The sequence below is a fragment of the Priapulus caudatus genome, unplaced genomic scaffold (genome assembly GCF_000485595.1).
Source record: "Priapulus caudatus unplaced genomic scaffold, Priapulus_caudatus-5.0.1 Scaffold10, whole genome shotgun sequence".
Taxonomy (NCBI): Eukaryota; Metazoa; Priapulida; class Priapulimorpha; order Priapulimorphida; family Priapulidae; genus Priapulus; species Priapulus caudatus.
This window is the reverse complement of record NW_014577071.1, coordinates 17683-31302: the sequence shown is the minus strand read 5'-3', so window position 1 is coordinate 31302 and position 13620 is coordinate 17683. Positions and strand designations below refer to the sequence as shown.

At 46.4% G+C, this 13620-nt stretch overlaps 1 protein-coding gene across 11 annotated transcripts in view; it reads left to right on the top strand.

The window, feature by feature from the left end:
- LOC106807023 (uncharacterized protein DDB_G0284459-like) overlaps window positions 1-13620 on the top strand; it is a 161155-nt gene that overhangs the window by 134705 nt on the left and 12830 nt on the right. For 9 of the 11 annotated variants that reach the window (XM_014809302.1, XM_014809292.1, XM_014809271.1 and 6 more), the window contains 5 exons: window positions 5130-5321; window positions 6153-6359; window positions 9100-9275; window positions 9772-9868; window positions 10250-10429. In XM_014809302.1, the coding sequence (XP_014664788.1) occupies window positions 5130-5321; window positions 6153-6359; window positions 9100-9275; window positions 9772-9868; window positions 10250-10429 (852 nt within the window). Of the gene's footprint in view, window positions 1-5129; window positions 5322-6152; window positions 6360-9099; window positions 9276-9771; window positions 9869-10249; window positions 10430-11284; window positions 13224-13328; window positions 13473-13620 lie in introns of those variants that run through there. The other 2 variants (XM_014809262.1, XM_014809254.1) reach the window with 2 other exon arrangements.

Sequence of the window (13620 nt, the reverse complement as noted above, 5' to 3'; positions counted from 1 at the left end):
ACTGCGCAATCGCGCTTTTGTTAGAAGTAAAATTTCATCAGTCAAGAATGCACTTCTTTTCTGACTCGTACAAGCCACATACCTCGCCCACGATCCACAGGAATATCTCTATATTATGTGAAAATCACAGCCCGTGACAAATATATTCACCACCTGCCTCTTACTCGGGTTTCCTAGAGTGGTGGGAGTAAATTCACACACTAACCACGCGCCCTTTTCTACTGAGGCTCCCAGCCATACGTCACGCAACTATTCTAAAAGCTTTTCCCTCTAAATGTCTCTACGTTGCTAAAGCGAATTCCAAATTTCCCTCAATGACACATGACAAGGTTGATGGTGAGAGAAGAAACCACCGCCTCCACGAGCGTTCACCCCACCACCGGACGGAGACCAGCCCGTACAGGACAATGAGCCCGAGGTGCCGGAAAACATACAAGGTACGGTGTCCGGTTGGCGTTTTACACTACTGATGAAGTACGTATATAGCAGAAGGAAGGAAGAGGGGGAAAGTGATGGGCGAGAAGAGGGAGGGAGAGAGATGGGAGAGAGATATAGATACAGAATGGGCGAGGAGCAAGGGATGAGACAAGAGGGAGCGAGCAGAGAAAGCAAAGAGGAAGAGAGAGAGAGAGAGAGAGAAGAGAGAGAGAGAGAGAGAGAGCGCGAGTAAGAGAGTGGGGGAGGAGAGAGAGAGCAAGTGAGAGGGGTGCGAGAAGCAGAGCGGAAGAGAGAGCGAGACAGGGAGGAGAGGAGAGAGAGAGAGAGAGAGAGAGAGACGAGAGAGCAGAGAGAAAGAGAGAGAGAGAGAGGACAGAGAGAGAGAGAGAGATAGATAGATAGATAGATAGATAGATAGCATAGATAGATAGATAGATAGATAGATAAAATAGATAGATAAATAGATAGATAGATAGATAGATAGATAGATTAGATAGATAGATAGATAAATAGATAGATAAATAGATAGATAGGTAGATAGATAGATAGATAGCATGGATAGATTAGATAAATAGATAAATAGATAGATAGATAGATAGCATAGATAGATAATATAGATAGATAGATAGATAGCATTACATTAGATAGTAGATAGATAGATAGATAGATAGATAGATAGATAGCATAGATAGATAGATAGATAGCATAGATAGATAGATAGCATAGATAGATAGATAGATTAGATAGAGATACAGAGCGAGAGAGAGAGAGAGAGGGGAAAGCCTGCGAGACATTGAAAAGCCAGATTAAGAGTAAGCCGCGGAAAGTAGGAGAGAGAGCACGCGACGCAGACAGAACAAAACCACCCATTTGCCCACACTTGCCATTACATCCGCGATTTCGCCTCCGCCTCGTCAGACCGCGACAGACTTCCACGAGTCAAGGGACTACGCGTAGCAAGATCGACCGTCTTCGCGGCAAAAGGCAGCGCAGAAACCCAGCGACGAGGGCCGGGCCGGACCCGCCGCCGATTGCGCGCTATCACACCTCACAGAGAGCACCACAGATCGCTGAGTGAGGACACGGGCCGAACCAGCCTGTACAAGGAAGACGGAGGTGAGTGCACACGTCCTCGCTAGCTCCTAGTTCCTGTTAAGTCCTCTATGTGCAATCGCTAGATCGCGCCAGTCTTGCACACTGGAAGCACGAGACGTGAAATTTGCCGATGGCAGTACTAAATGATTCAAAGGAAGGTGGGGAAAGTGCCAACCTCCTGCTAGCCGCTATTGTCATGAGCAGATCCACACGGCTGCCCACAACGGGAAAGCACGAGTGCAATTGCACGTTCGATGTCATAATATACAAAATAGACGGAAGATTGCGGAAAGTCCCATAAAGAAGACGCGTTGAGTGCACGCATCTGCCCTCTCTTGCAATCAGCAGATACCACAGGATTTTCCTCACACAGAAAGCCACGAGTGCAATTAACGTTCGCATGCTCAAATCATAACAAAAATGGGATGAAGTAATCATGTGAATTAAGCGAGCTAATCCCCCACGCGCTGAATTTGCGATCCCGCCACCGACTACGAAAAAAATCTTACCCGACTACTAAACGCTCCTACAATCCAGTGTTGAAGCACAACCGGTGCAACAAAGCACTGTTGCAATTAACGTTCCGATGTAAATCGAACAAATAATGATAAAGTAATGATAAATATAATTAATCATCTATTTACATCTAAGTTCATCATACGCGCCGAATATGCGACGATCTTGGTCCGCCCAGATAAAACAACTTTAGCGAAATCACTCCTACATGCTTAATCAAGCATGTCCATAATAGAGACCTTGATACATGAACTCTAAATTATGGATTCTTGACTGTACATCCAGCTATGAGAACACCCGTGCACCCCCGCCAATTCACGCCCTGCCTGGCAACCAAATTCACGGCCCATAGATGGCGCCACCGCTCGACTCACGTCGACCCCCCTGCACTTGTAGCTTCGCCCGCGAGCTGAGACAGATCCGCGAGGCGAAGGTTCGCTACGTAGAATTTCGAGCAGGGCGTCGCCCGGGCCGAACGACGACAGCCGACGGCAGCGGCCGGCCGACCGACGCAGACGCTAGCTGAGCTGTGAGCTTGACCCCTAGCGCCAGCAGCGCGGCGTCGACGCGCAGAAGTTCCACTCGATGCGAAGCAAACCACGCCACGAGACGACACGACAGAAGTAGGCGAGCGATCGACGACCGGGAGCGGTCGGCGCGCGGTCCCAAGCCGTGGCGTTCTTGTCGAATTCGGAGCGGTGCCGTTCTTATCGTGCGGAGCGTTGCGCTATTTGTTGTATGTACCGGCAGACGTGAGTCGTGCGTTGTTGTTGTTTGTCCCGAGCGTGCGCGCGTGCGTTTGTTGTCCGGAGCGTGGCGTGTCGTTGTTGTTGTCCCGAGCGTGGCGTGCGTGTGTTGTTGTTCTCGTGCGTGGCGTGCGTTGTTGTTGTCCGAGCCGTGGCGTGCGTTGTTGTTGTTCCGTGCGTGCGCGTGCGTTTGTTGTCCGAAGCGTGGCAGTGCCGTATGTTGTTGTCCGAGCGTGGCGTGAAGGCGTTGGTGTTGTTGTCCCGAGGCGTGGGCTGTGCGTTGTTGTTGTCCCGAGCGTGGCGGTCAACGAAACGTGCGTTGTTGTTGTTCACGAGCGTGTGCGTGGTTTATGTATGATTCCGTGCGTGTGTGGCGTGCGTTGTTGTTGTCCCGAGCGTGGCGTGCGTTGTTGTTGTCCCGAGCGTGCGTTCTTTTTGTCCGGAGCGTGGCTTTTACTGTTAACAACTATTCTACGCATTCATCGGTTCTTACTATTCATCTATATTTACTATACAACGTACTACTACATATACATACTTACATTAATACATATTTATACATACATACATACATACATACATACATGATATACTACATATATCACTATTCTAACTATTTATCGGTTTTGGTGTGTTAATCTTATTGCAGCCTCCTCACCTTGTGGCTCATCGTTATTACTCTACTTGCTTTGTGCAAGCGTTATCGTCATCTTCACCATGGTTGTTATCGTAATCGCCATCATAACTGTCATCATTATCGTCATCGTCATTGCAATCGTTGTCGTCATTGTCGTTTTCATTGTCATTGTTGTTGTTGTTGTCGTCGTTGCCATTGTCATCATCACCATCATCATTATCATCATCATCATTCATCATCACCATCATCATCATTATCATCATCATTATCATTATCATCATCATCATCATCATCATCATCATCATCATCATTATCATCACCATCATCATTATCATCATCATCATTCATCATCACCATCATCATCATCAAGTGACAGAGTCTTTTGGAGGATGTTGAAGGACCAATCAATAACCTCCCTGTGGATACCCTCGCGCTAGCTAACACTTTCCTGGTGGCGGTACAAGACACTAACAGCACCCTTTTTCTCTTTCTTCTCCTGTTCTGTCACTACTCAGGTACAGGACGAGGCTATGACAGCAGAGTTGGAAGCACTTCGTGCTGCTGCCGCAGCGAGCAAGGACAGGGTGAAACAGTGGCAAGGCTTGGTAATCACAGTCATTCATGCATCCCCCGCATCACATCGATGCCCAGTCTGTAGTCAGATGTGATCGTCTGTAGTGAACACACTGCGTTTGTCCGCTTCTAGACGAAACCACTGAAACAATACATGTCATAACACAGATACGTCACTATATTTGTTGTAGCTATATATTTTAGGGGAATTCTTAGCTCATAAGCCCGTCTGAGGAATTTCATAACCCATAGGAACAAACTATAGTATGTTGAGCATCACACATCAGTCTTCATCGCGGTCTTCATTGCATATAGGGTCTATTTAAAAATGGTCAACTTAATAGAATGTTACTCAATGTATTTCCTCGGCATAGACATAGTAGTATGTAGACTACCAGGAGAGTAGCTGTGTTAAATAGTCGTGATTGTCCACGTAGAAAACTTTAATGGCCTGCTAACGTAGGTTATGAGTACTGCAATGGTAATAACTACATAGCTGCTGAACCTACTGTTGATGTTGTTGTTTGTCTGCATGCTAGTAAGTAGGGGGTAGCAGTCAATTAGTAGGATATAGCAAGGAAATCGCTGATAGAAATTGTAGACTAATACCTAACACATTCTCATGACCAAGAGTACCTGGTTAATCTGTACAGACATTTTACTTTCACAGCTTCATGTCGTCATTATCTGAATTCATTTTACTTGCCGTGTTTTCTAATTAGTGGCTGTAATGATGATATGCATTGTAGTGCACGTATACTAAGTTTTGCTATATATAACATTAACATAAACTGATTTCTTTTGATGCACAAGGTCACGTCAGTAGAGTGAAATAGAATGGATCTAACCGTCAAACTCAGACGGCCACTGGATTTCCGTTACATGTTCTTTTAGAAAATATCTCTTTACAAATTAATGTCAAGTAGATAGATAGATAGATAGATAGATAGATAGCGATAGAGCGAGAGAGAGAGAGAGAGAGAGAGAGAGAGAGGGGGGGGGAAGCTGGGAGATTGAAAAGCAGATTAAGAGTAAGCGCGGAAGAGGAGAGAGAAGCGCGAGACAGAACAAAACCCACCATTTGCACACTGCATTACATCCGCGATTTCGCCTCCGCTCGTCAGACCGCGACAGATTTCCACGAGATCAAGGGAACGCGTAGCAAGATCGACGTCTTCCGCCAAAAGGAGCAGAACCCAGCCGACGAGGGCCGGGCCGGACCGCCGCCGATGCGCGCTATCACACCTCCACCAGAGGGCACACAGATCGTTAGTGAGGACACGGGCCCCGAACCAGCCGTGTACAAGGAAGACGAGGTGAGTGCACACGTCCTGCTAGCTCCTAGTCCTGCTAGTCCTCTTGTGATGCGTAGATCGGCAGTCTGCACACTGGGAAGCACGAGTGAAATTGCCGATGGAGTAATAAATTCAAAGGAAGGTGGGGAAAGTGCACACCTCCTGCTAGCTCTTGTCATGAGCAGATCCACAGGCTGCACACGGGAAAGCACGAGTGCAATTGACGTTCGATGTCATAATATCAAAATAAAGGAAGATTGGAAAGTCCCCATAAAGGAAGACGCGTTGAGTGCACGTATCTTGCCCTCTCTTGCAATCAGCAGATCCACAGGAATTTCCTCACACAGAAAAGCACGAGTGCAATTAACGTCCGATGTAAATCAAACAAACAATGATGAAGTAATCATTGTAATTAAGAGCTAATCTCCCCCACGCGCTGAATTTGCGATCACGCACCACTACGAAAAAAATCTACCCGACTACTAAACGCTCCTACATCCAGTGTGAGCACACCGGTGCACAAAGCACGTGTGCAATTAACGTCCGATGTAAATCGAACAAATAATGATAAAGTAATGATTATAATTATCATCTATTTTCATCTAAGTATCATCATACGCGCCGAATATGCGATCTTGTCCGCCCAAGATAAAAACTTTAGCGATCACTCCTACATGTACATCAAGAGTCCATAATAGAGACCCTTGATTACATGAACTCTAAATTATGGATTCTTGATGTACATCCAGTATGAGAACACTGGTGCACCCCCGCCAATCACGCCCCCTGGCAACCAAATCACGCCCATAGATGGCGCCACCGTCGACTCACGTCGACCCCCTCTGCTTGTAGGTGGCCGCCGAGCTGAGACAGATCCGCGAGGCGAGGTCGCTACGTGAGAAGTTCGAGCAGGGCGTCGCGGCGAACGACGACAGCGACGGCAAGCCGGCGGCGACCGACGAGACGCTAGCTGAGCTGGAGCTGCTACGCAGCAGCGCGGCGTCGACGCGGCAGAAGTTCCACTCGATGGAGCAAACATCGCACGAGACGACGACGAAGGTAGCGATCCGACGACGGCGGCGGTCGGCGCGGTCCCGAGCGTGGCGTTCTTGTCGAATTCGGAGCGTGCGTTCTTATCCTGTGGAGCGTGCGTTGTTGTTGTTGTCCCGAGCGTGGCGTGCGTTGTTGTTGTCCCGAGCGTGGCGTGCGTTGTTGTTGTTGTCCCGAGCGTGGCGTGCGTTGTTGTTGTTGTCCCGAGCGTGGCGTGCGTTTGTTTGTTGTTGTCCGAGCGTGGCGTGCGTTGTTGTTGTCCCGAGCGTGGCGCGGTGCGTTTGTTGTTTGTCCGGGCGTGGCGTGCGTTGTTGTTGTCCGTCGCGTGGCTGTGCGTTGTTGTTGTCCGAGCGTGGCGTGCGTTGTTGTTGTTCGAGCGTGCGCGTTCATTTTGTCCGGAGCGTGGCTTTTACTGTTAACAACTATTCTACGCATTCATCGGTTCTTACTATTCATCTATATTCACTATACAACGTACTACTACATATACATACATACATACATATTTATACATACATACATACATGATATACTACATATATCACTATTCTAACTATTTATCGGTTTTGGTGCGTTAATCTTACGCAGCCTCCTCACCTTGTGGCTCATCGTTATTACTCTACTTGCTTTGTGCAAGCGTTATCGTCATCTTCACCATGGTTGTTATCGTAATCGCCATCATAACTGTCATCATTATCGTCATCGTCATTGCAATCGTTGTCGTCATTGTCGTTTTCATTGTCATTGTTGTTGTTGTTGTCGTCGTTGCCATTGTCATCATCATTATCATCATCATCATCATCATCATCATCATCATCATCATCATCATCATCATCATCATCATCATCATCATCACCATCATCATCACACCATCATCATCATGCATCAAGTGACAGAGTCTTTTGGAGGATGTTGAAGGACCAATCAATAACCTCCCTGTGGATACCCTCGCGCTAGCTAACACTTTCCTGGTGGCGGTACAAGACACTAACAGCACCCTCTTTTCTCTTTCTTCTCCTGTTCTGTGTCACTACTCAGGTACAGACGAGGCTATGACAGCAGAGTTGGAAGCACTTCGTGCTGTCTGCCGCAGCGAGCAAGGACAGAGGTGAAACAGTGGCAAGGCTTGGTAATCACAGCATTCATGCATCCCCGCATCACATCGATGCCAGTCTGTAGTCAGATGTGATTAGTCTGTAGTGACCACACTGCGTTTGTCCGCCTTCTAGACGAAACCACATGAAACAATACATGTCATCACACAGATACGTCACTATATTTGTTGTAGCTATATATTTTAAGGGAATTCTTAGCTCATAAGCCCGTCTGAGGAATTTCATAACCCATAGGAAACAAACTATGTATGTTGAGCACACACATCAGTCTTCGTCGCGGTCTTTCGTTGCAATATGGGTCTATTAAAAATTGTCAACTTAATAGAATGTTACTCAATGTACTTCCTCGGCATAAGCACATAGTAGTATGTAGACTACCAGAGGAGTAGCTGTGTTAAATAGCGTGGATTGTCCACGTAGAAAACTTTAATGGCCTGCTAACCGTAGGTTATGAGTACTGCAATGGTAATAACTACATAGGCTGCTGAACCTACGTTGATGTTGTTGTTTGTCTGCATGCTAGTAACGTAGGGGTAAGCAGTCAATGTAGGATTATAGGCAAGGAAATCGCTGATAGAAATTGTAACTATACAACACATTTTCATGACCAAGAGTACCTGGTTAATCTGTACAGACATTTTACTTTCACAGCTTCATGTCGTCATTATCTGAATTCATTTTACTTGCCGGTGTTTTCTAATTAGTGGCTGTAATGATGATATGCATTGGTAGTGCACATATACTAAGTTTTGCTATATATAACATTAACATAAACTGATTTCTTTTTGATGCACAGGTCACGTCAGTAGAGTGAAATACAATGGATCTAACCGTCAACTCAGACGGCCACTGGATTTCCGTTACATGTTCTTTTAGATAAATATCTCTTTACAAATTAATGTCAAGCATATATATATATGAGCATAGATAATCAGATACAATGATTCAACAATTGTATATAAATTAAGGTGAGATGCACATATTATGTATATTATACGACCCTTATCCATTATGTAAGTAGGTATGTGTATTGCCATATGCGTCCATGTAAACATGTTGGGTAGGAGTAATTCACGGGGCCTTGTCTGTAATATGAAGTCTCCTTCGTCCCACCCACATTACTCTAGGATAAGTGCTCTCAGCAATATCCAATCAACGTGTCAAAATATCAAAGTGTAGCAGAAATCCAGTGACTTGTCTTGGTAGCGCTTCCGTTGATCGAACTAACCGTGACTTGTTTTGCAGCGCTGCGTGAGACTGGCTAGCTTCAATGCATGATCGTTCTCTTTAGCCTTTCTCTTCTGACTCTATAGCTACGAGCTCCGCCGATGCTGTTCATGAATGGCCCCTTCTTCTAGCTGTGATTTACAGCTGCTATTAGTATAACATTCGCCTTGGTCTTCGCATGTGTCCAGGCTCAACTTTTTATTCAAGTCTGCAGACTTGGCTGGACTCATCTTCGACTATAATGCTTTTTCTGAAATCTATGATTCGCTACGCATGTGATTTGATCAACTATAGATCTTCCCAATTGTCATCAACAACACTATTAGCATTCGGGCTAATCTTTAGTTAACACTTACTACTAAAAACGTTCCCTGTAGGCCCTTAACGATTTCGTGCGCCCTTCTTAGGAGCAGGAGGAAGGCGAGCGAAGACCCCCGCCTCCACGAGCTTTTACGCCACCGCCAGAGGGCTCTCAGCCCACGATGGTGCATGATGATGACGACGTTCACATACAGCACTTGGATACTGAGCGAGAGAAGGAATTGCAGAGCATAAGACAGTCGAAACAGGGCATGCTCGCCAGGTATGGTCCATCTGCGTCTGTCTACCTATATACGTGTTTTCATACGTATATTTACTTTTATCTGTTCTCGCTTACTATCTGCTGCTCGTCTATCGTGTTATGTCGAAAAAGTTTATTTTCAATAACAAAAATATGTCTCTATAACAGACATAATGTCTTCTATAGGTTGAAAGTATGGCTTTCTTGGCGCAACATATCATTAGCTGTTTACTGGATTTCGGAATTTACTGCGTGCACACGCGACTGACATGACCTACATCATCATGTCATGACCATCGTGCTATATTTAAAAAGACATCTTGCAATAACTTTTTTGCGCACAAATTTGATAGTATGTCTTTCTTTGTGCAGCATAATAGCAGCAAATAGCTGTCTATTGATTAGTTTTGGAGATTGAATGCATGCGCAACGCGACTGACAGAACGTAGCTATAGATCTAAAGTTTGGTAATTATTGTGAATATTACGTAACGCAATCCGGCTTTATTACCGCGTAGGTTCAAGAGCATGGAAGAGCAGAAAGAGGAAACGAGGGCTGGCCCTCCTCCTCCACGAGCTATCACACCTCCTCCCGAAGGATCTGAGGCCACCATGGTAAGAACCTTCTTAACACAGTAATCGCCCTGACTCGTGCAAATGATATACTGGCAACTCTAATATTTGTAAACCTTTTCTCGATTATCGTAGTTGTTGTTGACAGCATTACAGATTGTTGTCATTGTGTTTGTGTCAGATTTACGGATTAAAATCTTGCACTCATTTGTGGACCACTATGACACTTAATGTCACATACCATGTTTTGGGCAAAGATAGATCATAGATGAATACAAGTTCATCACTAATATCAACTAATATCATCGATAACAATTTAATTCGTCGGGGTAGCATTTCATTCACGGGCATTAATTTCATTTAAATCGTGATGGATTTTAGTAGTGACATGTGAGTACAGGTGGCGCCACTCGTTCGCGACAGGTCTACGACGACGCGGAACCAGACAGAGACCCGAACGTCGTGCGCTCGGACGTCGCGACGGACTTTGACGACAACCTGCCCGACATGGATCACGCGCGCAAGCTGAAGAATATGTTCGAACAGAAGGGCAAGGAGCCTGCAAAGGTCGAGAAGACCAAGGCGAGACCGAAGCGTTTCACAGTAAGTGCTGACATCTGCCTGTTGTTCAGTCTCACCCCGCATCCTTTTGTCGTTAGCGGATTACAAGTGAATACGTCCGCTGATGTGATTTCCTCGTGTGATGGTCTTGGTAAAGATTATCTGGTCTCAATGAAATTTTCACCTGATTATGGATATCTGATTATTTTATCACACTGAAGTTATTGGTTTTGATGCATCGAAAAATTTACTAAACAAGTGTAATGTAAAAAAGTCGTATAAAATGTTTTCAGCAAAAATTGGATCACCGGAAATATTTTTAACGTGAAAACTCGGCAAATCGGACGTGTTTACTTGCAACCCTCTCATCGCCCCTACCCACGTTGCACCGTTTTTTTTGGTTGAAATTAGTAAGCAGAGATATCGGAATCGTTCTCGAAAATTCATCAATCGTTGTGCATGTGATAGCATCACTTCACTGAGACATGTGAGTGCTCTGGTAAATCTATATAGTAGCAAGTTACTCCGAGTGAGAAATGGTTCTCTGCACAGTTTATCCCGTGGTCTGCGTGTGTGCATGTACGCTCACGTTTTTATGTATGTTTGACGGACCTTTATGCCTAGGACAGCACAGAATCTTATCACAGACGCTCCTTTGTTAGTCTTTCGTCTCAATAGTTCAGCGAGGATTGTTTAGCAGACAAATGTTGATCAGTTGTTGAGAAGTGACAAATCGTTAGAGATGAATTTAGCCTGCCGTGTCGCACCGTATAGCCCCGTAGGACCACCGCGACGGAGAGCTTCAGTGGTGCTTGTTATTTATCAGGACGAGCACGAGGCAGTTCTGTCGTCGTCCGCCGACGACCTTAGCGACGCGCGCGCCATTAACGACGTAAGCCTGCATGCGATCCAAGCGTCGCCAGGTGGCGCTAGTTTAGTTGGCGACGAGCCTTGTCGTTCTCCCGACCTCGTGACCGAGATGTGCCGAGCCGAGAGCCCGGAGAAACACGACGACGACGCCCCTTGTGATGTCCAGTACAGGACGGAGTATCGGCCGGACGCTGGTCAACCCGAGGCCAACGACAGACGCGAGACAAGAGCACCTACAGAACAGCAAATAGTACTCGAGTATCGCGAGGAGGTGCAGTCCGCGGTCAACGTCGATGGCAGGTGCGAGGCAGAACGCATTGTGGAACAGCAAACGACGATCGAGTGTCCGGCGGTGGTGCAGGCCATCCACGAGGCAGAAGGATTTTCGGAACAGCAAACGACGATCGAGTGTCCGGCGGTGGTGCAGGCCATCCACGAGGCAGAAGGATTTTCGGCACAGCAAACGACGATCGAGTGTCCGGCGGTGGTGCAGGCCATCCACGAGGCAGAAGGATTTTCGGAACAGCAAACGACGATCGAGTGTACCACAGAGAGGCAGACCATCTACGAGGCAGACCAGCATGACGACAGCGGCGCAGGTTTACCCGTGGCGTCTACCCAGGATGACATAGTAGCAGCGCCGTGCGAGGCTCACACAAGGGAAGAGAGGGCATGCGACGAGTCAAGCGTCTACACTGTAACAGCTTCGTTGGGAAGAGACCATGATAAAGACAAGGCTGAACATGATGAAGGTCACAGCCTAGATGACACTGCAGTCGTGGTCACTAGCCAGTCGGCAGAGATGCAAGTGGAGTATGATGATGATGATAATGCATTGGCTGCCACGTCTGCGCTACCAGCCCGGGAGGATGAAGGCACCGATCAAAAAATATCCGTAGGAGAAATAATGCTGAAGAGTGAATCCATCATCACTGCCGTGATGAAAGAGAACTCTCGCGCGATTGCTGTAACAGGCGACAGTCAGTCAGCTGTCATGCAGACAGAGGCATGCGAGAGAGGCGGAATAACGGAGAGTAGAAGTTATATGAGTTTTATGTCAACTGGAGGAGGTGAGCAGGTGACAGAAACGTCCACAACCGTCGTACATGAGCATGTGTCATCATTTGACTCCCCAGTGTCTGTACCCGCAGCCGAGAGTAATATATGCAACGCACCAGATGATCAAACTTCGATGTGCCGGATGGAATCGGAAATATGTGCCAATGCTGAAAATTTAGTCGCGGCCGAGAAAGAAGACGAGAAAGTTTCAGGCAGCTCCAGTGATTCGTATATCAAAAAGAAGACAAAGAAGGTTTCAAAGAAAACTTCCAAATCTAGTAGTTCTAGCAGCAATAGCAGTAGCAGTAGCAGCAGCAGTAGTAGTAGTAGCAGCGACTCAGAGAAGGACGATACGGAGAGGATATCGACAAAGTTGAGGCAAAAGCATAAAAAGAGCAGAAGCAGTAGGACCAATGAGAAGAGGGTTAAAGATAACAAGAGGCGTCACGCACCAGATGGAACAAGAATCAGTAAGAAGAGTCGCTCTAGCAGTGGAGATTCTCGGAATGCAGCAAGGGAAGCAGGAATTGTCGATGGTGAAGAGCTGCTCATCCGCACTAACCAGGAAATAGCTGATGCTGTGAGAGACAATGGAGAAAACATGGACAGTGTAAGAGCAGAGAGCAATAATGTTGCTGATTCTACTGTTGTATATGAGAGGGAATCGCACATTGGCACACCAGAAGAGTCAATTTGTCATAGTCTCACTGTTGTAAGCCATGTAGATGCAAACCTTGTGACTGAGGTCAAAGAACAGATAGAGATCAGTTCTGTGGATAAGGTCGCAGAACGGGAAGAGGTCAATACTATCGAGAAGCTTACAGAACAGGAAGATGTCTGTACTGCAGAGAATGAGAAGGAACAGGAAGAAGTCTATACTGTAGAGAAGGTCACAGAACAGGAAGAGGTCAGTACTATCGAGAAGCCAGAACAGGAAGATGTCTGTACTGCAGAGAATGAGAAGGAACAGGAAGAAGTCTATACTGTAGAGAAGGTCACAGAACAGGAAGAGGTCAGTACTATAGAGAAGGTAGCAGAACAGGACGAGGTTAGTCCTGTAGAGAAGGTCACAGAACAGGAAGAGGTCAGTACTATAGAGAAGGTAGCAGAACAGGACGAGGTTAGTCCTGTAGAGAAGGTCACAGAACAGGAAGAGGTCAGTACTATAGAGAAGGTAGCAGAACAGGACGAGGTTAGTCCTGTAGAGAAGGTCACAGAACAGGAAGAGGTCAGTACTATAGAGAAGGTAGCAGAACAGGACGAGGTTAGTCCTGTAGAGAAGGTCACAGAACAGGAAGAGGTCA